The 24315-nt window shown below is 41.3% G+C and overlaps 1 protein-coding gene across 1 annotated transcript; it reads left to right on the top strand.

Annotated features, from left to right (window-relative positions):
* Positions 1 to 384: 384 nt before the first annotated feature.
* On the top strand, positions 385 to 17647 carry LOC127684916 (signal-regulatory protein beta-1-like). The gene is made up of 7 exons (XM_052181688.1): positions 385 to 454; positions 4328 to 4645; positions 6164 to 6478; positions 12016 to 12324; positions 15204 to 15530; positions 16548 to 16657; positions 17290 to 17647. The coding sequence occupies exons 1-6, from the start codon at positions 385 to 387 to the stop codon at positions 16652 to 16654; spliced, it is 1446 nt and encodes a 481-aa protein (XP_052037648.1). The 3' UTR covers positions 16655 to 16657; positions 17290 to 17647.
* Positions 17648 to 24315: the final 6668 nt, after the last annotated feature.

Below are 24315 nucleotides of genomic sequence, written 5' to 3'. Positions count from 1 at the left end.
GAGTAGACTAGGTGATGGTGATGTCTGTCGAGTGTGTTGGTCCCTCCAGAAAAGGGGAGTCTAAGGATCAGAACATCATAGACCAGCTCTTGGAGGTAAGCTCAGCCTCTCCCTAGTTTGGCTTATGGGCTCCCAGAAAACTAGCATCCAGCCAAAGTGGTAAACTTCTTTTGGCTGTGGACTTGAGGAATGGACAGAAATTTTAGCCACAATGACCACTTCCCTCACTGTGGCACAAATGTCTGCCCAAACCCTGCTAAGTGTTAGCAACTAGGGTGTGTAGGGCAGCCCAGGTTGGGAAGACACGAGCCAGAAGCTCCAGGCTCACTCAGAGCTTCATCCAGGTTTGTCACCTGGCACATGCCAGGGCTGGAGCTTCTGATCATGGCTACTACACTGTGGAAGGTTCTGGGCCTGGGGCCCCTTTTGTCCACACTTCTGCTGGCATTTGCAGGTGAGTCTTGGCCATGGAGCGTCTCGGGCATGCAGGAGAGTACTCAGCGGTAGCAAAATCCTGTTCTCCACAGTAAGCTGAGTCCTAAGGTTCTTCCTGGGCTGATTGTACCTTTTCCAGGCTATAGACCTTTTAGATAAAGGGAACTAGTGGGACCTTAGGGATCAGAGGAAGAACATGTGACATGGAGGTAGGGACTAGGAGACCTGGTGACAAGGAAAGAACCTGGAGTTCTGTGATGTCAACTCTGGACTCACTGGCTACTAAGTCTACCAGTATTTTATATATATTGGAGAGAGAGAGAGAGAGAGAGAGAGAGAGAGAGAGAGAGAGAGAGAGAGACAGAGACAGAGACAGAGAGAGAATATAAATTCAAATAATGAGTGCTGGATCCAAAATCAGATGAACTGGCTAAGTCTTCTTTAGTCACTGACAGGCTATATGACTTTAAGTAAGTTACTAATCATCTCTGCATCCCTGATTGCTCAAGAAACAGGCCATGATACTATCTTCTCACCATTGAATTGTGGATAAAACTTATACCTGGAAGTGTTTTATAACCATTAGGAGCTATGTTTACATAAAGCAGAAGAAAATATAATTGAAGGTGTCGGAGCCGGTGGCTACCTGCATTGTCCTCTGTCTTTCTTTGTCATGTAGGGCTACTTGATTCTCTCTTGTAACCTGACTTTGAAAGAAGGATTCTTGTCACTAGGCCTCTAGAGTATAACTCATAGTCTGAGCACAGTAGGGGTGCAAGGGAAACAGCATGACTTAAGTAAACCTCTGCTATGAATCTACAAAAAGTATCCCCAGATAGGGCAGTCTTTATTTCTCTAGGGGAGACCCCTATGTTAGAGTAGTGAGGACTTTGCCACGGTACTGCATGAGCCTGAAGGAAGGTGTTCCTAGGATGGAGGGTGTTCCTAGTTTTGGCTCAGCTGCCTTTGTTCTCAGTTTGTTTCTTGACCTTAGCCATCCTGATGGGGCTAAGGTACAAACATAGTTTCATTTGTTGGCTTTCTATAGTCACATGACTGATTATTCCCTTATTTTGTCTGAGGATCAGCTCCAGGATTGTATGTTGGACTGTTTTGATGAACATGAACTCCTTTAACCAGTTTGTGTGATGGAAAGGCTCTCTTTCTCCTTCAGCTATGGCAGATAGTTTTGCTGGGTATAGTAGTTTAGCTTGGCATTTGTGGTCTTTGAGAAGTTGAAGAGCATTTCTCAAGGCTTTTACATCTTCTATTGAAATCAGAGGTTAATATGATGGGATTTCCTTCATATGTGAGACGTGGTTTTTCTCTTTTTGCTCTTGTACCTTCTCTTTGCTCTGTATATTTCATGTTTTATCTATAATATACACAGGGAGTTTTGATTCTGATCTTGTCTATTTGATTTACTGTGTATTTCTCGTATCTACTTGTTGTACCTTTCCTTAGTTTGGGGAATTTCTCTTATGATCTTGTTGAAGATATAGTCTTTGCCATTGATTTGGGATTCTTCTCTTTCATCTATTTCTATAATTAGAAGATTTGGTCATCTTCCTTCCTTCCTTCCTTCCTTCCTTCCTTCCTTCCTTCCTTCCTTTTTTTTTTCTGTTTGTTTTTTCAAGACAGGGTTTCCTTGTGTAGCTCTGGCGATCCTGGAACTTGCTCTGTAGACCAGGCTGATCTCAAACTCACAGGGATCCATCTACCTCTGCCTCCTAAGTGCTGGGATAAAAAGTGTGTGCTGCTACCACTTTGAAGATTTTTTTTGTTATCTCATAGTTTCTGAACATTCTTTTTATGTGTTTTTAATTTCTATAATTATATTTACTTGAGTGGTCTAATTGCTCTACTTTACCTCCAAAACATAATAGCTTATCTTCTATGTGACCCATCCTATTTGTAAGGCTTTCTTCTGAGTTTTCTAATTGTCTTATTTATTATTCAATTCTATCTTCACTGCAGCTTATGTTCTCAATATTTCTGTCTTTACTAAATTCTGGATTTTGTTTCTCATTTCACTCAGCTACAGATATTTTCTTATACATTTATTGTCTTCCTCTTCAAATTCACTAAGCTGTGTCTTTGTGTCTTCCTTACATTTTATGAGTTATTTAATAAAGTTTTTAGTTCTTTTAAGTTCTGTGTGCTGGGGTTCATCTAGGTAACTCACACCGAGAACATTAATGTGGGCCTGACAGGTCTGAAGAGACAGAACGACTCTCTTGTCCTTTCATATGGTTTGTGTTTTTGTGATATGCTGTGGGCATGTGGACTTCTTTCTTTGGTTGGATGTCTGATATGAGATTTTAGCTTCCATTAGATTGGGTCAGTGTAGGGACTGAGCCAATGTAGATAAGCCAGGAATATCTGGTATATTATAAGAATTGGTTAAGGTTGGAGTTGTAGCGCAGTGGTAGCATAATTGCTTAACATGCATAAAGTCATTAGATAAATTCCTACTATTACAAAGAAATAAATCAAACAAAAGCTCTCAAAAAACTCTAGAAGATATGTCCAACTGAACAACTGGAAATTCAGATACAGCAGAATAAGGATAGAAAAAAATGAGGTAGAAGTTTCCCATATCAGGTTAGAGAAACAGGCTGCTATGCCTCCAGTTCATTTCCTGGAGCTTGGTGACTATTAGATGATTTTGAGCAATAGATAACACCCAGACAACATTTATGAACCCGGGGAAGTGGAGATCAAGGGTTGGCTTTTAAAGCCTATACTCTATCCTCATTGTATCTGGTTGTACTTCCAAGATTCACTATATCTGCCTTTCTGGGACTCAATGTCCATTCTATATGTCTAGAAGTTTCTCTAGAGCTATAATAGAGCAGACTTGGTGACAGTGATATCTATTGACTGTGTTGGTCTCTCCAGAAAAGGGAGCATGCTTGACCTACCAAGCCTAGCCCTTCAAGAAAAGGCCTGGGAATAAGGAGATGGGTCAGGGTAGATGTAGTTCAGGGGAACTCAGCAGACAATGGCTGTATGTGAAGTAAGCGTCCAGTGACATGACTGTAAGTGTGGACATAACACGGGGGCAGATGGGAGTCAGATGATGCTCTAAGCAAATAGGGTAGTGAGGTGGGTCCTTGGAGCTAGTGGAGATTATATCAGTTATGTGTGTAAGAGAGAAGTATTGAGTATGCAAAGATGATGCTCTCAGCCTACATAGCCAGACCTAAGCCTGTGTGTACGGACATGGTACAGGAGTAGGGGTAAATCAGAAGAACCCAGCAGGAAAAGACTGTGCAAGCTATACTCTCAGGATTAGGCCTGAACTTATCAGAAGCAATGTTACAGTCTTGTAGTAGAACTTATGTGTTCTTAAGTCTCTTAAAGACTTGTTGCCTAAGGCAGCCAAAGACTGATACAGCTAGATCATACAACCCATTTATTTGGTATATGCCTAAGCATTACACACTCTTTCTCCTTAGTTGCCAAATGTCATTCCTGTGTCTCTTCCGTAGGTGGTTTTTATTCATTCTTCAGTTTTTAAGTTTTAGTACAGAATGTCCTGTTTCAACCACCCTTTTAGAATGACTCCTGATTTTTCTGTGTACATTTTGAGTCTCCTGAGGACATCTACTCCTCATAGAAGTCATATTTTGTTTGCCAGTTGCTTATGGTCCATTTGTGCTTCCTCCTCAAAGTCAGATATGTAATGCTCCTTTAATATGGGTACAGTGGAATGCATCTTGACTTGAGGGAGCTATTGCTCTAAGTTTCTGAAAGCCTGGACTCTAGAGAAAGAACAGTTCTCATTCTCTTGGGACAGGTCTTGGGAGGGTTGGCATGCTCTTGCATATTGGTTCCTCCAACCCTGAGAAGGGAGAGTAACTGTTTTGTATTCTTTGTTTTGTTTCAGTTGGGAAGCCTTTCATCTCCCTAATTGGCCCAGATCAAAGGACAACCCCTTCTTCCATTCCAGTGTCGTTTTTCTGTTCTGCTGGCCCTTTCAGCTCCAGGAACCTCAGTATTGACTGGCTGAAGAACAACTACGAACATCCAGCCTCAACCTCAGACCTGGCAGTACATGACAACAATGACTCTTACTCTGTCACAAGCAAAGCATGGGTATCCCTGACCAAGCAAGATATCTTGTCTCAAATCACCTGCAAAGTCACCCATGGAGACCTCAAAGAACCACTAAGAATGACCATTAATCTTTCTCAAGTACTCCGAGGTGAGTGATCAGTGAAATATGTGTTGGGACCACAGGAGGCATGGAGGGTTTGCTCAAGGCTCCATTTTGGGGAACAAAGGGGAGGGGAGATGAGATAGGGGGTTTTTGGAGGGGTAACAAGGAAAGGGGATAACATTTAAATGTAGGCATGTAAATAGAGTAAATATCTAATTAAAAATAAAAAACAAACGAGGAGCAGAAATTGATCAATGCCAGCCTTGAACATATAGATATGGATTAAAAGTACAGGCCCCGTGGGCTTCCCAGCTGGGCTTTGATCTTAGTTGTGTCATAGGCTACAAAATATTGTCCTTGTGTCTTAAATATTCTGTGCCCCAGTTTCCTACTACACCTACTTTGTAAGTTTCCTCTGAAGATTAAAACAGTTGTTCCTTCTAAAACCACCAAGAACTATGCCCCATATATTGTAAGATGTTTAGGACTGTTTGACCTTACTATTATATGGCCCTAGCATTCCTCTCTGATCCCATGTAACTTATTTATATCATTGGTAATGTTTTAATATTTCTAAATATTTATTATTAGTTGCTGACATAAGGCATGCAATCTCATCTCCTTGGGAAGCCTAGCAGAATATAACAACTCCTAGACCTGTGAGGATTAAGCTCGAGTTCAAGGCTAGCCTGAACAATATAATGAAATAAAATAAAATTAAACAAAACAAAATAAAATAAGTGAAAGAGAGCTAACGATGCACTTCAGTGGTGGAGAGCTTGTCTTCTGTGAATAAGGTCCTAAGATCTGGGAAACACTCAGTATTGAGTAATTCACTCGATAAATAATGAACAGCTACTATCTGCCAGGCACTGCTGCTGGTGCTGTGATTGTAGAGTCCCTGGTCTCGTGGGCAATTCACCTTAATAATTCTTGTAAGTATATATCATGATATGGAATATTTAAAACTCGGATCACATTAGATGTCCATGTGTCTCCAGCTATGTTTCATGAATATTTATACTTGTCTCTATTTGTCTTACATCAAACACATAAAAATTGTTTATTTAAAAAAACAAGTGAACTCACAATCTCTCTTCACTCATGAACTCAGAGTAGTTGTTCAGGAACTGCACAAAATCAAGCCACTTGACATTGAAGGATGAAATGGAGGTCATCAGAAGCCCCTGCCCCATAGCTGTAGAGCTCCTGATAGCTAGATTCTGAAGAAATGAGGTAAGTTTTCTTGAAGGGCATGGGCCTGGTAGATCAAGTATGCTCCAGTGTCCCACATTCACGAGGATATAGGCAGCACAAATTAGACTGGCTGGATTATAAGACAAGAAAAGAGGGGTTGAAAAGTGTCTAGTGGAGACAGAAGGATATGATGTTCTGGATCATCCTGACTATATAATGAGTCCAAGGTCACCTTGGAATTCTTGGGACTCCATCAATCAACCAACCAACCAATCAAAAATCAATAAATCAATCTGAGAGAGCCTGAGATAGGTAGATAAGTCAATGCTAAGATTTTCCCTAGGCTTACTTATTGTCCCTGTCTAGTTACCCCCACAGTGACGATCACCACTGAGCCCCCGGAGATCCAAGATCATGCGCATCAAAGAGTGAACCTGACTTGCCATGTAAACCACTTCTACCCCCAAGACATGTACCTCATCTGGGCTAAGAATGGGCACAAGATCCTGACCGTGGAGCTTCCTCAGGCCATCAGAAACTCTGATGGGACTTACTCTCTACAGCACACATTACAGGAGGACGCCATTTTGGATGAGACTAACTTTGTCTGCTTGATGATCCAGGATGACCAGCCTCCAGTTGAAAAACGCATCACCCTGGGAGCTCCCAGGAAGGTCAAAGGTATGAGCCTTGCTTCCTTCATGTCCTTGGGACAAAGGGTCAGAGACTCAGGGAGCCCCTGAGTGAACATGGAGAAAAAAAGCCCCCTTCCAGAGAGGATGCTCTCACAGAGCCACTCCCACTGCACGCCCCTCCTTCCAGATACTTCCACCAAGAAGTGAGTCTCCTTTGCTGCCCTCATCATATTGCAAGGTTTTCTCCTTAACCCTTAGTTGCAAGAAATTGCCACAGTTGAGGGTAGCCGGGCTCCAAATAATTTCTGGGACGGCACTTAATCAAGACGGTGAATTCAGCTGGATATTTCTAGAAATCAACTTTGAAGAGACCCAGAATTATTGACACCCCCCCCCCCCATAGCTAGGAAAAGATAGGTGTGGCTCCCTCTTGTCACTACCTCCTTCACTCTTCCCATTTTACTTTTTTTTTTCTATGCACAAATGCTCCTGATGGTAATTTCTTCTGTTTCTACTCCCTTTCACACGTTCATGATTCGTACGATTTCTCCCACAAGAGGGCACTGTTACCCCGCAGTCCAGAACTTCCTTGTTTCTCTGCTCCAGCTTCATACTCTGCTTTCATGCCATGTCTACAAGGCAAGCGCATAACTGGTATAAGAAAGTTACTGATTTTCTTTCTTTTCTTTTGTGACTTGCATCTTTTTTAAAATTAGGTATATTCTTTATTTACATTTCAAATGTTGTTCCCTTTCCTGGTTCTTCCCTCCCCCCAAAATCCCATAAGCCATCTCCCCTTCTCCAATCAACCCTCCCTCCCTGTCCTGGTATTCCTCTACACTACAGCATCAAGTTTTTCTAGAGCCTCTCCTCCCTTTGGTGTCTAACAAGACCATTCCGACATGTTGGTGCAGGTGCACAGTCAGGGACAGATAGAATGATTTCTTTCGGTCCTATTTTTGTTGTCCAGTAGAAATAAGAGAACTGTCCATTCACTGAGACACACGGACCTGGGTGGTAAACTCCAAACGGATGGGTGCCTTTTGATGGGAAGCTAGTTGCATGATTCTTACATTTTTTTCCTTATTACTGTTGTGAGAATTGTAAACACGAATGCTGCGTTTACTTCATTTCCACTCCGCACTCTTCCCCCAGCTCCTCCCACATCCCCTCATTCCCTTTCAACTTCACAATCTCTTCATAACCGTCATATATGTAGTCATACTTATATAAATGTGACTTGTTAATTAATTCATACTATGGTTTTTCTTTTCTGTCTTATTTTCCCCCTACACCTGCACTCAGGTGTTTGTCTGACCTGTAACTGGAGGGTGGGCCTCATGACAGCATGGCATCGACAGTGCCAGACACCACAGGGTCTGATGGAGTTGTTCTGTCTGTCTGTCTGTCTGTCTGTCTGTCTGTCTCTCTCTCTCTCTCTCTCTCTTCATTGAGGCATCTTTCTATTTAATATTAACATATCTTTGTAGCTATAGCAAGTTTCCCCAAATCCCTTTGTTCAACGCTCTGACTCCTGAGTACATCTACTCACATGTCTGTTCTATTTTGTTAGTATACTCAGAGAACTTACTGCATATCAGTCATGGAGCACTTACTGCATATCAGTCATGGAGCACTTACTGCATATCAGTCATGGAATACTTACTACATTTTAGCCACGGAACACTTACTGCATATCAGTCATGGAATACTTACTGCATATCAGTCATGGAACACTTACTGCATATCTTCCATGGAGCATTAACTACATATCAGCAGGTATGGAGCACTTTACTATATATCAGCCATGGAGCACTTACTGCAGATCAGTCATGGAGCATTTACCACATATCAGCCATGGAGCACTTACTGCAGATCAGCCATGGAGCACTTACCACATATCAACCATGGAGCACTTACTGCATATCAGCCATGGAGCACATACTGCAGATCAGCCATGGAGCACTTACCACATATCAGCCATGGAGCACTTACCACATATCAGCCATGGAGCACTTACTGTATATCATCAGTCATGGAGCACTTACTGCCTATCAGCCATGGAGCACATACTGCAGATCAGTCATGGAGCACTTACACATATCAGCCATGGAGCACTTACTGTATATCATCAGCCATGGAGCACTTATTGCCTATCACCCATGGAGCACTTACCACATATCAGCCCTGGAGCACTTACTGCCTATCACCCGTGGAGGACTTACCACATAACAGTCATGGAGCACTTACTACCTATCACCTGTGGAGCACTTACCACATATCAGCCATGGAGCACTTACTGCCTATCACCTGTAGAGCACTTAACCACATATGAGCCCTGGAGCACTTACTGCCTATCACCCGTGGAGCACTTACTGTGTAGAGGTGTTCCCACTGGTTGTTATCTCACACTTTGAGAGCTGGAAAGTGGCAGAGACTCTGATATAAGTGACAGCCAGCAGCACTAGGCTTACAATGTAGCTGTCAGATTACAAACTAAACGTGGTGTTTCTGTATGTCTCTTTTTGTCACCTGAGAATGCAGACCTTAACATTGTCACACAACGCTTCTCAAATCCTATTGGAAGGTATTTACTTTTCCTGAAATGTCTTATCTGTCTATGCTGTTCAACTCCCACAATCAAATACTTAAACGTCAGTGATGACTGAGAGCTCAGGCCTGTGACTTTATAGTGTGGGCGTCTCTTCTGCATGCCTCCCTCCCCATGATCTTGGAGGAAGAACAGGCTGATGTTTGAATTTGGCCAGACTGCAGTAGAGCAGATCAGTGTCAAGCTGAAGGGTCAGCGTGGCCAGTGCCTGTCTGTGTGACCTCAGGTGACACAGTAAAGGTCAGGTCACACAGGTAAAGCAGTTTTCTTTTAAATTTGTTCCATCACTCAACGAGAGCTGCCAACTGCTCTCTTCCTGGGCTCTTGCATGGTATCTGAACACCAGGACAGCTTTTGCAATGGTTATTCCAAGTTTACATGTCCCAGAGTTGGACTGAAAGCAAGACAGTATTAAAATCATCAAGAAATATAGAACTAACCTCAGAGAAGTAGCCTTTTTTGTTAGGGGAATATAGGAAGGCATATATAGATTTTCGTGAGTTGATTTTGTATTCTACCACTTTTCTCTTAACAGATGCTTTCTGATGGATCTTTGGGACCTGTTATGTATGAATGTAAGAAATCACATAAATGGTCTTCAAGATAAAACTCAGTTGCTGAACTCAATAGGCCTTTGACAAAATTCATTATGCCTTTATTTTAGTTATAAAAGGACTTTATCATTAAATATCATCTACAAATGGTGGATATAACTTTGCATTCTTTGTCGAAACCAAGCAGGCATAGTTATTACTTTTTTTCTAGTTATTACTTCTATCCTCACCCACTGATCTCCTTGTCTATTTTATGCCAGTACTGGGCTGTCTTTATCACTATAGCTCTATACTATAATTCAAGGTCAGATATTGCATTGCATTTGGTAGTGCTGTTACTCCTTAGGATTGCTTAGGATATCCATGGTTGTTTGTGGTTCCATATTAATTCCTTGCATTGCTTCTTTCTAAAACTGTGAACTATGACATTAGAATTTTTGAAATGTATTGTTTTAAGTGTGTAATTAATTTTTGTAGTGTAGCCACTTTCACAGTATTAATCCGACCAATCTAGGAGCATGGGATACCTTTCTACTGTCTAGTACCTTCTGTGATTTTCTTTTTCAGTATCTTAAAGTTTTTGTTGTAGGAATCCTTTTCATATATACATATATATATATATTCCTAAGCACTAAATATTTTTGAAGTTATTTTTCTATTTTTTAAAGATTATTCTTATATTTTGAAATAATATATTTTTTATCAATTCCTCTTCCCTTTCCCCCTTCAAACCCTTCCATAAAATCCTTCTTGGTCTTTCAAATTCACAGCCTCTTTTTCTCATTAATTACTATTATATGCTATATTAGCTAAGGATCTATATAGAAATAGAATATATAGAATTAATGCACACACACACACACACACACACACACACACACATACACACACACACAACTTGCCGGCTGTACTCCAGCTATCCAAACAATTGCTCTATCAATGGAAGGTTCAAGAATCTAGTAGTTGGTCAGTCCACAAGGCTGTGTGTCTTCCTTATCTTTAGATTCTGATAGTCCAGCTTCTATTTTGTTCATTCTGCTTGTATTTCTTTGCCTGAGTTTTGGATTTGGGTTGTTGAGTTTTTCAGTTCTATCTTTTTCGAGTTTTCATTAACATTTATATATCTTTACTGAATTAAGTTTTCAAATTCTGAATTCTGCTTTTATTCAGTTCTATATTTGTCTTTTCTTGAGCATCTTTTAGGCAATTATTTATATATCCTTTAAGTTCATTGGTTTGTTCGTGTCTTCTTTAAACCCCTTGAATTTTTCAATGATATATATATATATATATATAATTTTTCTTCTACATTTTTTCATATGGTTCAGCTGGGTAACTATCAGTGAAAATTGTTTTTATAGGAGTAGTGACTATTGTCGGTATACCGTCTTGATGATTCATAGTTGTGTTTTTTCAATGTGACCTAGGTATGTGAATTTCTTTCCTTGGTTGTGTGTTTGAACTATGATTCTTGGTGGGTTCGTGTATGAGCTGTGTGCCAAGCTAGGTTTGTGGTCAGAGAGGGGCTGGCTGGTCTCAGTCCTGGGTAGACTTACTAGGAAGATCCACTGTGAAAGCTGTACTTCTGGAGCTAGAAGTGTTCAGAAGGGCTTGGGTCAACTTACCAAGGAATTCCAATGGGTGACACTTGCCCTCAAACTGGACCTGAGTATGGAAATGTCACTTGGAGAGGTGTGAGACTCTTCAGGGAAAACCAATTCATGAGCTCTGGCGTTTACTTTTTTAAGATAATAACAACCCTTCAGGTGGTCCCTTGAGATTTTAATGTTATAGTTCACACTTGTAATGTGCTTATCATGCTCCACACAGACAGTATCTGCTTCCTCAGTTGTTAACCCTGAGAAATAAGATTCACCCCACATTGCTAATTAGAAGTAAGATTTAGGAAAAGTTAAGCTGCTAGGGCATGTGTGTGTGTGTGTGTGTGTGTGTGTGTGTGTGTGTGTGTGTGATACAGATGTAGTTTTAGTGGACACCAATAATTATGCTGCCAAACTTTCTGTATGACATGCCTATGGGCATTAAGGAATCTCCCTTTAGTAGTGAAAGAAAGACAAAGTATAAGGTCAGAGGCCAGACCCTGAGACTAGACTACCTGATTTTGAACTCCTAGCTGTGTCATTAACTATGGATTTGGACTTGTTCTCCTATTCATTATTTGATGCATCCAAGAAGAACTTGAAAGCAAGATATTGTTGCTGTGGGTGTGTTTTATGTGGTGTTGGTCTTCTGAGCTGAACCTTTGGTATTATTGTTTGCCATCTGCTAAAAGCTTTAGAATCCTATCAGAAGGAAATATTTCTCTATGAAAGAGGAAGTGATGGGACTTTACAAAATGGATTCCAGGTAATTATTCACACTGGAAATTGATGAGATGTGCAACTTCTCTTCTTGCAGGAAGGAAAGACTACTCTCATTACCTTGAAGGCCCCCTGAGGAGGTTTACACCCGGATCAAGCATCCAATTGAAGTACACCTCCTCTGAATTACCAACCAGTCAAGTTACTGTGGCCTGGTTAAAAAACAATCACAGCATTCTCCAGAGCCAGACCAGTATCTTGTCCAGTGGAGAGACCTACAATGTGACTAGCACTGTGCTGGTCCCACTGGAGAGAGATGACATATTATCTTTAGTTCTCTGCCTGGTCCAGCACAAGTCGTTAGTGGTTTTCCAGAAAGTCATCTACTTAGACCAGTACCTCCATGGTAAGACTTTTCTCTTTCTGTCTTAGGTAGGCTGTGGGCTTCTCTTGGTGTTGGTTTATTCACTGAGGAAATGTCCTTAGTGAGTGGTGACACTAGAAACAGAACCTGTAAAGTACTTAACACTATGTTCAGGCTGACTATGCAGAGGTGGAATTTTGTTGTTTTAACTAGCTAGAGTAACACTCAGAACACATTTCCTTCATCCAAAAACCATGGGCTGTTTACCCTCTGGGATTTAGTTTTAGTATTGCTAGTCTATAGGAAGAATACTCACAGGGCTTTGTGAGTTTCTAAATTTTGGAAACTATGTCATCCTTGGATCATTGCTCCTATCTGGATTTGAGTCTAGATTTTCCTTCTTTGTTGTTGGTTTACATAGGATGTATTGATGGTTGGCACATTTGTAAAATCAGAGAAATCATGTCTCATATCTAGGAATAAATGTAAAGGTCCAAGATTGACCAGTAATAAAATTAACTGCCTAAAGCATATAAGACTTTTAAAATTTTAAAAATATGGGCTGGAGAGATGGCTCAGTGGTTAAGAGCACTGACTGTTCTTCCAGAGGTCATGAGTTCAAATCCCAGCAACCACATGGCTCACAACCATCCTTAATGAGAAACAAAACAAAACAAAAACCTATGGCTGGAATGAGTGGGGACAGAGCAAGAGGGAAAAGGGAAGGGAAGGGGGAAAAATTTTAAAAATATTTTCCTCTTCATTTTTTGCATTTGCACAATAGAAGAAATATGCTACATGAAATGGGAACAAAGTTATCATCTTACTTGGAGGAAAATGCTAATATCACTGTCTCCAGAAAACATAGTTCACAGCCAATACAGCACAGTAGGGAGGTTTGCCTTACTTGATGTGTACAGGCATCTTGTGCTATTTGTCTTATTCTTAAAGGCAACCGATTCAGACATGAAAGCACCCGATATTGTAAGCTGATGAGTGAGTGACCTTTGTCCAACTCTGTATGTACCTAGTCACAGTGCTTGTGTTATCAGTCTCAGTGTTTGGATGTCTTTTAGCAAAACTGTATTTAAGGGAAGCCTCTTACCTAAGTATATTTTTTATATTATATTATTCTCTGGAGTTAGGGCAACTGTGTAAGGAAGAAAAATCATAGGACATACAAATGTTGACAAATGAACTGAGTACTTTATCAGATTAGCTGCTGTTCCAAACCTCTCCTTGCGCAGCACATGTAACTTCAGCTGTGTTTTCTCTTGTAGAAATATCTTCATTGATCTAAAAGCAGGACTTCAGGGGTCAAAGCCTCAGTTCCTTCAAGTTGCAATACATAAGGACTTAACACTATCAACACTAGACTAAGAGCTGAAATCTGTCAGTTAAGTCATCAGATAGTTGATTTGACCTTAGAACATGTCTCTTGATTTCAAAGTCTTACAAAGTGAAAATAGCTACACAAGGTCTAGTTGGCTTTGATGTCAGCGTAGGGCCCATGTGGGACAGTAGACCATGCTAGGAAACTTGGTAAGGTAGAACAGGCCTGAGACCCTGGTACACAGGTACCACCTGAGACAGTAGGTGTCTCCCTGCTCCCTGCTAGATTCCTGGCCTGGAATGCATGTCTACACTCCCCACGTAGGTCACATAGAACTGAGTTCTTCATGTTAATGAGTTATTGAGAGGCCCGTAAGGTTTAGTCAACAAGCTTCCCTTCCCAGACATTCCTTCTGCAAAAGGTATTTAATCTCTGTCCCACCCTGAGAAGTTGGTATGTACCCATTTTTCACAGTGAACAGTCAGTAAATGGTATGTATACGCATGGACTGTCTCTTCTATTGAAACCATCATAGGGAGCATGAAGAAGACCATTGCCTACAAGAGCTACAGCCTAAGTCTCCTGTAGAAGGCCTCTCTATGCTTCCAGACAACCACTAATGAGCTAAACCAGAACAACCACCAATGAGCTAAGCCAGAGCTCCCCATTTCCCCAGACCCAGGTTCCTTACCGTCCTCAGACCATGAACCCCTAATAGTCCTGACCTCATCACTGGTTTAGGAGTCAGGGAACCCCAACTTTGACTTCCCATGTCTTAGATTGCTGTCTTCCACCTTCTGAACTGGTTTCTGTGCTTCCCTAAAGCTCAGTACCCAACAGCGGTGGTCAACACAGTCAAGCATTCCCCATGTTTCACCTTCCCAGTGGCAGGACAGAATGTGGACCCATAGGCGCAGAACCTAGATCACCTAGCCTTGAATTTAGAGTGATATTTCTACCATGCTTCTGTTTCACATGAAAATTACTCTAAAGGATGATAATGGGATTTCCAACCCCTCCCTGTAATGTCTGCCATTGTGAGCACAATGCTTTGTATGCTGACAACTTCAGGTGAATCCCTTTTAGGAGCCATCACTCTAATCTCAGAAGACTTATAGTCCTGGTTATGACTTTTATATAGTGCCAAACATTCTGTTTCTGCTATGATCCCCAGATTTGCTACTTAAGACCTTGGAAAAATTATTTAACCTCTCTAAACTAAAGAGAATTTTTTTCTATGTAAAAATCTTAGTATCTTGGTCTCTAACACTTAGTGTCCATGAATCTTCAAATTTTGGAATCATCTAATCATAAAGTAAACCAACAGTTGTGTAGTTTGCTAAATGGTTTTGATACCTCATTTTCTATAGCTCAAAACGAAAAGAAGAAAAATTGGGAGGTCCCTTATCAACCCATCTGTCTATCCATCTATCCAAACTTGTATTCTCACTGTCTCTATTCATGTGACTATTAACCAATTCCTATGTGTGGCAGGCACTGGGTTGGGCCCTTGCAGATGACCCCACCCTCAAGGAACTTCCAGTAGATTTCCTGCACTAACTCTTGGCTTCATCTGGATTTTTGTCAGTTCCTCCAGCAGTGAGAGTGTCCCAGTCTTCAACTGTCTCCAGTTTGGTGACTGTTACTTGCCATGTGCAGAGATTCTATCCACAGGATATATATCTCACCTGGCTGGAAGACTGCCATGTGATCAGGAGAATAGAGAAACCTATACCTAAGAGGAATGAGGATGGATCCTACACTCTGGAAATCCTGCAATTGGTAAACACATCAGTGCAGAGGTCTGATCAAGTACTCACTTGCAAGGTAGAACATGAGGAACAGCCTCCCATCCAGGCCAGCATTATATTGTCTACAGCATCCTTTCCCACATCCAGAGCCATCAGGAGCCTAAGTAAGTTTGCCTCTTTTCTTGTGGGCATATGGGAGTCACCTTGGTTTCCTTGCTGCATTTCAGAAGACACTAGGGAGATACAAAGTTTCATAATCATGAAAGTCTTATCCAAATTAGGAGTCTGAGGTTTCTTCCATAGGTACAATGAATGGTCTCCAGTCAGTAGATTGCTTTAGAGTGACCACCCAGAATGAGTCTTCCATTTCTATTGGAAGAATGTTCTACCAGTTCATCCTCTTTGAAAATGCCCTAGAGAAAGTTTAGCTTAATGCTGATCCACTAGTGAGAGTTTATCACCAAGACTCTACTTTAAAGTAGACTAAGGTATATGGAAGTAAACTTGTACGTGCACTGTCCTTTAAGACTCACTTGAACAGCCATATCTGGAAACTGCCTTATGCCTACTCCAATGATAACTATTTTACTTCATTTTTGAATGAACATATAACTCCTGTTCAATGTGCAATAAACAGGTTCCTAATTTGTAGAACCTTTTTGAGAATTAAATGTTAATATACAATAAATGTAAAACTGATATGTTATCTATACCAAATATCAATTGTTAATATTATTTATTTTATGTAAAATTGTTTTCAAATTAATTTCCAATAACTCAAGTTGTGTAAATTTAGTCAGCACTGTCAACTCTCTCTCAGAGATCCCATTTCTTCATTTATAAGATATTAACGTTAATACCAATGTTCACAGATTACAACAAATGTTACTTTAAGTGACCTTTGACTAGTGACCACTAGACCTTAGAGACTGAAGGCAATGATTATATTCATGTTGGCATGCTGACTAGTGACCATCAGATCTTTAAACAGTGTTTGCTGGGGTGGGTAGGAATTCAAGGTTAACTTCACAGGTCTCTTCTTTCTGAGAGCTAAGTGTAAAGAAATGAGCCCGAGGATGCGATCAGGATTGGGGAATACTCGGAACTGCCTGGCTACCAATGTCAGATTGATCATTTCAATTCACATTTCACTGTTGACCCCTTTGCTGTGTGTATTTTAGGTTCAGAGACATCTATCCACGTTTTTGTGGCTTTCCTTCTATGCCTCAAGGTACTTCTGGTGGTGAGTTTACTAGTCATCTACATGTATAGACGGTGGGGCCTGTGACAGGTGAGTATGAAAATAGGCCTTTGTTCTTAAAAGAGTGAGGTCACAGCCATGGTCATGGGTAGCACGAAAACTTCAGAGTAAACACACGGGATTCACAGGGTATGCCTTCAAAGATGTCCTCAAATGTTATCTACCTTCAAGGGGAAATTGTGAATAGTCTCATTTTCTCCAAATATCTTTTGAAATTTTTAGAGGCTCCCAACCCTGTGCATTGTGTGATATACTGGAGTTGGAATTTTTTTATAGTTAGTTTTTTGTGCTTCCAGATGTAGGAGTTGAAGGTGTGGGAATGAAATAATAGTCAAGGCCTAAACTCAAAAGAGTCAGCGCACACACTGTTAAATTGTCCTATGATGCCAACTAATCTAAGAGAATGGGCATGCTAACTGGTAAGAAAAAAATGGATGCTCATATGGAAGAGAGGTCAGGCCCCAGAAAGAGGTGTGAGGTGGAGTAAGCAGAGGTTTCATTTCTGACATACTTTATGAATTCAGAAAAAGAAGAAAACTAGCTACTTAGTGCATATTCAGTAAGCACTAACTGAATTAATACACTAATGAAGGAACAAATGAATAAATGGTGTTTCCTACTTCTATGTGACCTGTAATACATTGCCTCCTACCCTCTCCAAGGAGCGCAAGTAGGGAGAAGATGCAAGGACCTGCAGGTGATCCAAGATTCCTGCTCTTCACTCCTCCACCTCCACCACAGATGTGCTCCCCCTGCACACTGTCAGACATGGAATTGGATTGTTTAGGAAAGTTTCAGACTCGAGATACTGAATTTCAAATGGGCCCTTCTTACATCTAAAAGGCAATTTGATGATGGGGAAAACGAATGTTTACTCTGTCTCTGGTCACGGTCAACCCTTAATTTTCCAGTTTTCACTACCAACTGGAATTTCTGCAAGCATGATTTAATTTTAGCAAACACAAAACTTAAATTACTGGACTGTTGAAAAAGAGTTTTCCTATCATGAAATGGAATTTAAAACAGTATAAAATACTTCTAGATTCATTATAACATTTTGTAAAATATAACATTTTATCCACATCTTCAAGTTTCTTTTTTATATTGCCCTGAATTTGCTGGATTTCTTTTTCAATCATGATTTTACACTGTTATGACATATGCATAACCTTTAAACAGCACATAGTGTTTTCTGGTTTTATTCTTTATAAAATCTATGATATCTTATATTACATTTTGAAACTTTATTTAATTTTATACTTGCTATACCTTGTGAATTTATTAATTTGAAGCATAACTATTTTACCCGTTTTATACTGCTCTGTGGTCTTCTACTGTAACTAGATGCCATATTTTGTTAATCTCACAATGAACAATGATTATTCAATGCTTTTGCATTACAATGTTGTGGCATTCTTTTCCTAATCTCTCTGAGTATGTGAGAGAATCTTTCTTGTTTCTCAAGCAGGACACAAAGCTACAGTGTTAGTAACAATTGTATGTTTTGTTACCTCAAAAATAAATTTTCAGTTTTTGAACATTATGTTCTCATTTGGTTACACACACACACACACACACACACACACACACACACACATGTTCCTTCCTGATTGTGCTGATGGTGTAGGTATAAAAGGCAGAGATCTTTTATTCCTGCACAGTTAAGCTATCCAGGGTACACTGGTATTTGCTTTCATCTTTAGTACATATTAAATGTCTATAATCTGGAGCTGTATTTATATTTATTCCATTAATCTACTTGTCTGTCTCTGTCAAGCCTATGCTGCCTTAGTAAGAATAGTTTTATAGTTTTTGGTTTTTCCTCTAGAAAAAATTGTTCTACATTTTCTCATTCAAATTTTTTTGTGTTTATTTCTTTTTCTTGAGCTTTATATTTTTTACAGAATTATTCATCGCATGAATATTCTGAAAATGGCATCAAACATTCTCCTAAAATATCAACATAACCAGTGTAGTTTACATGTTATTATAAATATTCTTTTTATATCAAAACTATTTCAGTTCAAGGCCAGCCTGGTCTACAGAGCTAGTTCTAGGACATCCAGGGCTACTTAAAGAAACTCTGTTCAAACAAACAAACAAATAAGCAAAAAGGAAAGGAGAGAGAGAGGAAGAAGGAGGAGGAGGAGAAAGAGGAGGAGGAGGGGAGGAGGAGAAGGAGGAAGAGGAGGATGAGGAGGAAGAGGAGGAGGAGGAGGAAGAGGAGGAGGATGAGGAGGAAGAAGAACAAATGGGCACACATAAACATAAACATGAATAGTTTTAGCTGGGCAGTGATGATGCACGCCTTTAATCCTAGCACTTGGGAGGCAGAGGCAGGTGGATCTCTGTGAGTTCCAGGACATCCAGGGACACACAGAGAAACCCTGTCTTAAAAAGCAAACAAACAAAATCCTCACCGTTGAAACTAAGCAACCTAAGCATAAGCCAGACAGAAATGAGCTTTGGATATTGTGGGTACATTTATCTTTTCCTGTGTGATTTCTGTGTTTTATTATTTGAATTTTAATTGTTTTCAGCACACTTCACCTGTAGTCCTCCTCTCCCTCTTCCACAAGAAGCCTCTCCTGGTTGTTTGAGGAAGAAATGTCTATCATTGTCTGGCCAGGTCGAGGATGTGGACTGCTAGAGGAAGCCTTTGAGAGTTTACATCTCATAATGCTTCCAGTTTGTTTTCTCTGCTCCTTGTTTGCATTTCAAGATGTAAACTCCCAGATTCCTTTCCTAGTGCTATGCTTGCAGCTGTGACCACGCCTCACTGCCGTGATGGTTCTTGTGTTGGGGATGTTTTGTGCACTGTGTATTCAATTGCTGATTTATGCACCCAGAGATCTGGTTGCAGTCTGGACTTTGGTCTCAGGGGAGGGTCCAGAGGAGCCACCATTGGACACAGATGAAGAAGGAGATGTCAGGTGAAACTTGGATGACAGATAGCAAGTCACATGGGTGGGAAGAAGTCTAAGGCCAGCATTGTCAGGTTAGAATAGCTTAGAATCTGCCCAGATGTGGTACAGAAAACTTATATTTTTTTTATTGAGTATTTTCTTTGTTTACATTGCCAATGGTAAAAACTTTCCCAATTTCCCCCTCCCAAAAGCCCCCTCCCCAACGATTCCCTACCCCTCCTCCCACCCCCTGCCTCCATGTATATGCCCCTCTACCTGACACAGTCCCACCTCCCCCACAACTTCCCCCCCCCCATCTGTTTCCCTTTGTTGTGGCCTCTATTGAGCCTTTACCTGACCAAAGACTACTCTTCCCACTGATGCCCCAAAAAACATTCCTCTGCCACATTTTTGGCTGGAACCATGTATACCCCTTGGTTGATGATTCAGTCCCTGGGAATCTTGGGGTGTCTGGGTGTCCAAAGTCATTGTTTTTCCCATGGGGCTATATACCCCTTCAGCTTCTCTGGACCACCCTCCAGATCCTCTGTTGGGGACCCCAAGCTCAGTCCAAGCTTGGTTGCTAGTTTCTGCTTCTGAATTCATAAGACTCTGGCAGGGCCCCTCTGGAGATAGCCATGGCATGCTCCTTTTGGTACATGCTTCTCATCGTAGTGTCGGGGTTTGCTGACTATTTATAGGATGAATCCCCAGGTAGGGCACTCGCTGGGTGGCCTTTACTTCAGACTCTGCTCCACACATTGCCTCCCTTGTTGCTCCTGTGAGCATTTTGTTCATTTCTCAGAGGAACCATAGCTCCCTCACTTAAATCATTCTTCTGGAGCTTCCTGTGCTGGGTGAATTGCAACTTGTTTATTTTGAGCTTTTGAACTAGCATCCACTTATTAGTGAGTGCATACCACGTGCTTTCTTTTGTGACTGGGATACCTTGCTCAGGATGACACTTTCTAGTTCCATCCATTTGCCTAAGAATTTCATGAACTCATTGTTTTTAATAGCTGAATAGTACTCCATTGTGTATATATACCACACAGGTTGGGTCCTTTAGAAAGATAAATGAATTCAACTGAGAAATTGCTTTCATCTGATTGGCATGTGGGCAAGTCTGTGGGGTCTTTTGCTCTCTTTTTGATTAATGGTTGATGTGGGTGAGCCCAGTTTACCTTGAGAGGTACCACCAGTGGGCAGACTGCCTTTGGCTATGAGAAAGGCAACTGACAGGGGTGTGGGCTCCAGCCAGCAAACAGCTTTCCTCCATGTCCCTGCTTCAGTGCTTGCCTCTGTGTTCTTGCCTTGAGCACCTGCCCTCGCATTTCTCAAAGATGGATCCTCATATAGAACTGTATTCCAAACGAACCCTTTCCTCCACAAGTCACTTTTGGTCACAGTGTTTTACCATAGCAATAGGACAAGTAATTTCCAGAAATTGGAACCAGAGAATAAGTGTTGTTGTAAAGGGCTTGGCCATGTAGGCCAGGAATTTTGGAGGAATGTAGAAGACTTTGGTGGTTCAGACTAGAAAAACAAAAACAAACAAGGATGCTATACGTAAGTTTAAAGACACATTCCAGTAGGAGCCTAGAATACAGAAGTGCTGGAAGAATGCGGTCAATGGAGGCCCAGCTTAGGAGGTTTCAGGTAAGAATGATGCTAGTAACTAGGCTACAGACCATAATTTGGCAAAGAATATAGCTAGCTGCCTTCTGCCCATGCTCTCAGTACATCGCCTGAAGCTAGCTTTGAAAATATTAGACTGGGGCTGGAGAGATAACTCAGCAGTTAAGACCCTGGCTGCTCTTCCAGAGAATCAAGGTTGGAGTCTGCAGGTTTATACATTTCAAGGCTTGTTTTAATAAACATTCTTAAATGCTTTAACTTCCCTTCGAGCCCACCACTCAGCAGAGGAAGTAGAAAGGAAAGGTTTAAAGGGAAAGGGGGACCTGTTTAGAAATACTTCTTTTGGGTGATTCCAATCTTTGTGGTCAGGATATCAGCAGTTCAGTTCACACAAATCAGCAGCAGCGGCTCCTTGCACTTGCAAACACCAGTCATGAACCAGCAACAGCAATTCAAATCCAGAAGAAACCGTGAGTCTCTGCCAATCAGCCTGAGTCCATGGAAGCAGCAAGATGCTGCTGGAAGTTCACAAGAATTTCTTTGGTGTGTTTCTCTCTACAGAGTCACAACAGAGGATGATCAGCAAAGATGGCAAGGCAAACCAATGCCACACTGTTGTGCACTGCCTTTTGGGTTATAGTTACACCCTTTCCAAACATCAGGTGTTCTTTCAAGCATCTGCTCTAGCAAAGCATCATACCCTTTTTCTAGGCAGCTTCCAGAAAAATGCTATGTGTCTGTTCTCAGCAAAACATCCTCTCAAAAGACAGTTTCCAGAAAAACATCACATGATAAAACCGAGTCTCCAAAGAAACCAGGAATTTCCATTTCAGAGTCCCAGCATTCACACAGCCACTTACAACCACCTGTGATGCCAGTTATGGGGGTTCTGCACCCTCTTGTGGCCTCCATGGGCACCAGTCATACATGTGATAGACATACACACAGGCAAAACACTCATACACATTTTTAAAGTAATGGGTTAATTTCTTCAGTGGAGGAGGTTTCAAGATTGCATATTGTTGAGTCTGTGGTATGGTTGGTATTTGCCGGGAGCCAACAGGTATATCTTAGCATATTTGACTCCATGTCTGATTCACTCCCAGGGCCAAGCTTCTATTTCTCACGGATTGAATTGATTTTTTAGTAATCAGCTGACCCTTTTGTAGTTAGTTTGAAACTAGATGGCTGCCCTAACAATACATCCTGCTTGGCGGAATGCTCTATTTCACCATGGGAACTTCCCACCCCTGAACAGTTATGAGTTTCCTCCTCGCTTACTGCTTATGAGCAGGTAAAAAATAAAGTTTCTTTGGAGCTTGATCGGATCACCCGTCTTGTTCTCATTCTTCGTGTCTCTTATTCCCTTCATCCATCGGTTCTCTCCTCACGCTGAAGACCCCACTGGCCTTCTGATGATGCTTATATGCAGGTCTACAATGAAAAGGTGCAAGTAGGAAAGAAACACAAAACCTACAGTTTTGGAGAGAAAAAGAGTGCCAGCAAACAATGTTACAGCCAAAGCAAGCACTGGAAGAGATGCTATAATCGTAACTGCTAAATAGCTCCATCAATGAGAGAGCTGCTTTATACTACCTGCCGTTTAGTTTTATGTCAACTCGACAGGGGTTAGAGTTATCTGAACGGGGGTGGGGAGGACTACAATACCTCAATTAAGAAAATGTTCCCACAAGATTCAGCTATAGGACCTTTTTTGATAAGTGATTGATGGGGGAATATCCAGCCCATGGTGGGTGGTGCCACCCCTAGGGTAATGTTCCTGGATTCTATAAGAAAGCAGACTGAGCAAGTCAGCACGCAGTACTCCTCCACTGCCTCTGCATCAGCTCCTGCTTCCAGGTTTCTGCCGCGCTTGAGTTCCTGCCCTGATGTCTCAATCAGGGTTTATATTCCTGCACTAAGATCATGACCAAGAAGCTAGTTGGGGAGGAAATGGCTTACTCAGCTTACACTTCTATGTTGCTGTTCATCACCAAAGGAAGTCAAGACTCAAACAGGTCAGGAAGCAGGAACTGATGCAAAGGCCATGGAGGGATGTTACTTACTGGCTTGCTTCCTCTGGCTTGCTCAGCCTGCTCTCTTATAGAACTCAAGAATATCAGCCCAGGGATGGCACCACCTACAATGGGCCCTCCTCCTTACAGCTGGATCTCATGAAGATATTTCCTCAACTGAAGCTCCTTTCTCTGTGATAACTCCAGCCTGTGTCAAGTTGACACAAAAAACCAGCCAGTATAGTGATTGATGGGGAAATATCCAGCCCATGGTGGGTGGTGCCACCCCTGGGCTGGTGGTCCTGGATTCTATAAGAAAGCAGGCTGAGCAAGCCAGTAAGCAGCACCCCTCCATGGCCTCTGCATCAGCTCCTGCTTCCAGGTTCCTGCCCTGCTTGAGTTCCTATCCTGACTTCCATAATGGACTATGATATGGAATTATAAGTCAAACAAATCCTTTCCTCCTGAAGTTGCTATAACCATGGTGTTTCATCATGGAAATACAAACCTTAGTGAGGACATATTAAAAGCGAAGGGGTGTCCTTAGGGCAAGACCTTACCCAGCTAAGTTTCTAAATTGTGTACAGAGCCTAAGGCGGTTTCTACTAGTTTTCCCAGAAAGCAACTGAATACAAAAGCTGATAATTATGTGATTCAAGGGAACCAGAGTCCATTCCAAGCCAGCACCTGAATTTGGCAGTGTCATCCACATGATACTGCCTTTAGATTCATAAAGAGAAGAGAGAGTGGGTCATGAATCCTTTGTGATTTCAGAGATCCACTGAGACCACACAGTGTGAGAAGCTAGGAAAGGGCAGCCTGGGTTGCAGGGGAGGCCAGAAGATGTTGATGGCAAAGCCATGGAACATTTGCCAAGAAAAACTGCATACAGGAAGTAAAACTATCCCCAGTGACATATAATGTTATGGGCAGTACAACTGGTGGGGCAGAGTCATCTAAGCCCTTTGGCATCAGACATGGAGCTATAGGATTTTATGTTTGTCCAGTCTTGAGTTCCAGTCTTGCTTTGATCACAAGTTCTCCATCCCTCTGTTTTAGACTGGTAATATATATTACATGCTGTAGGTACATAATTTGTGTTTTTATTTTATAGTTTGTAATTAGGAGA

Source organism: Apodemus sylvaticus, chromosome 5 (assembly GCF_947179515.1).
Source record: "Apodemus sylvaticus chromosome 5, mApoSyl1.1, whole genome shotgun sequence".
NCBI lineage: Eukaryota > Metazoa > Chordata > Mammalia > Rodentia > Muridae > Apodemus > Apodemus sylvaticus.
Note: the sequence above shows the minus strand (reverse complement) of the source record. Positions and strands in the feature narration are given on the sequence as shown.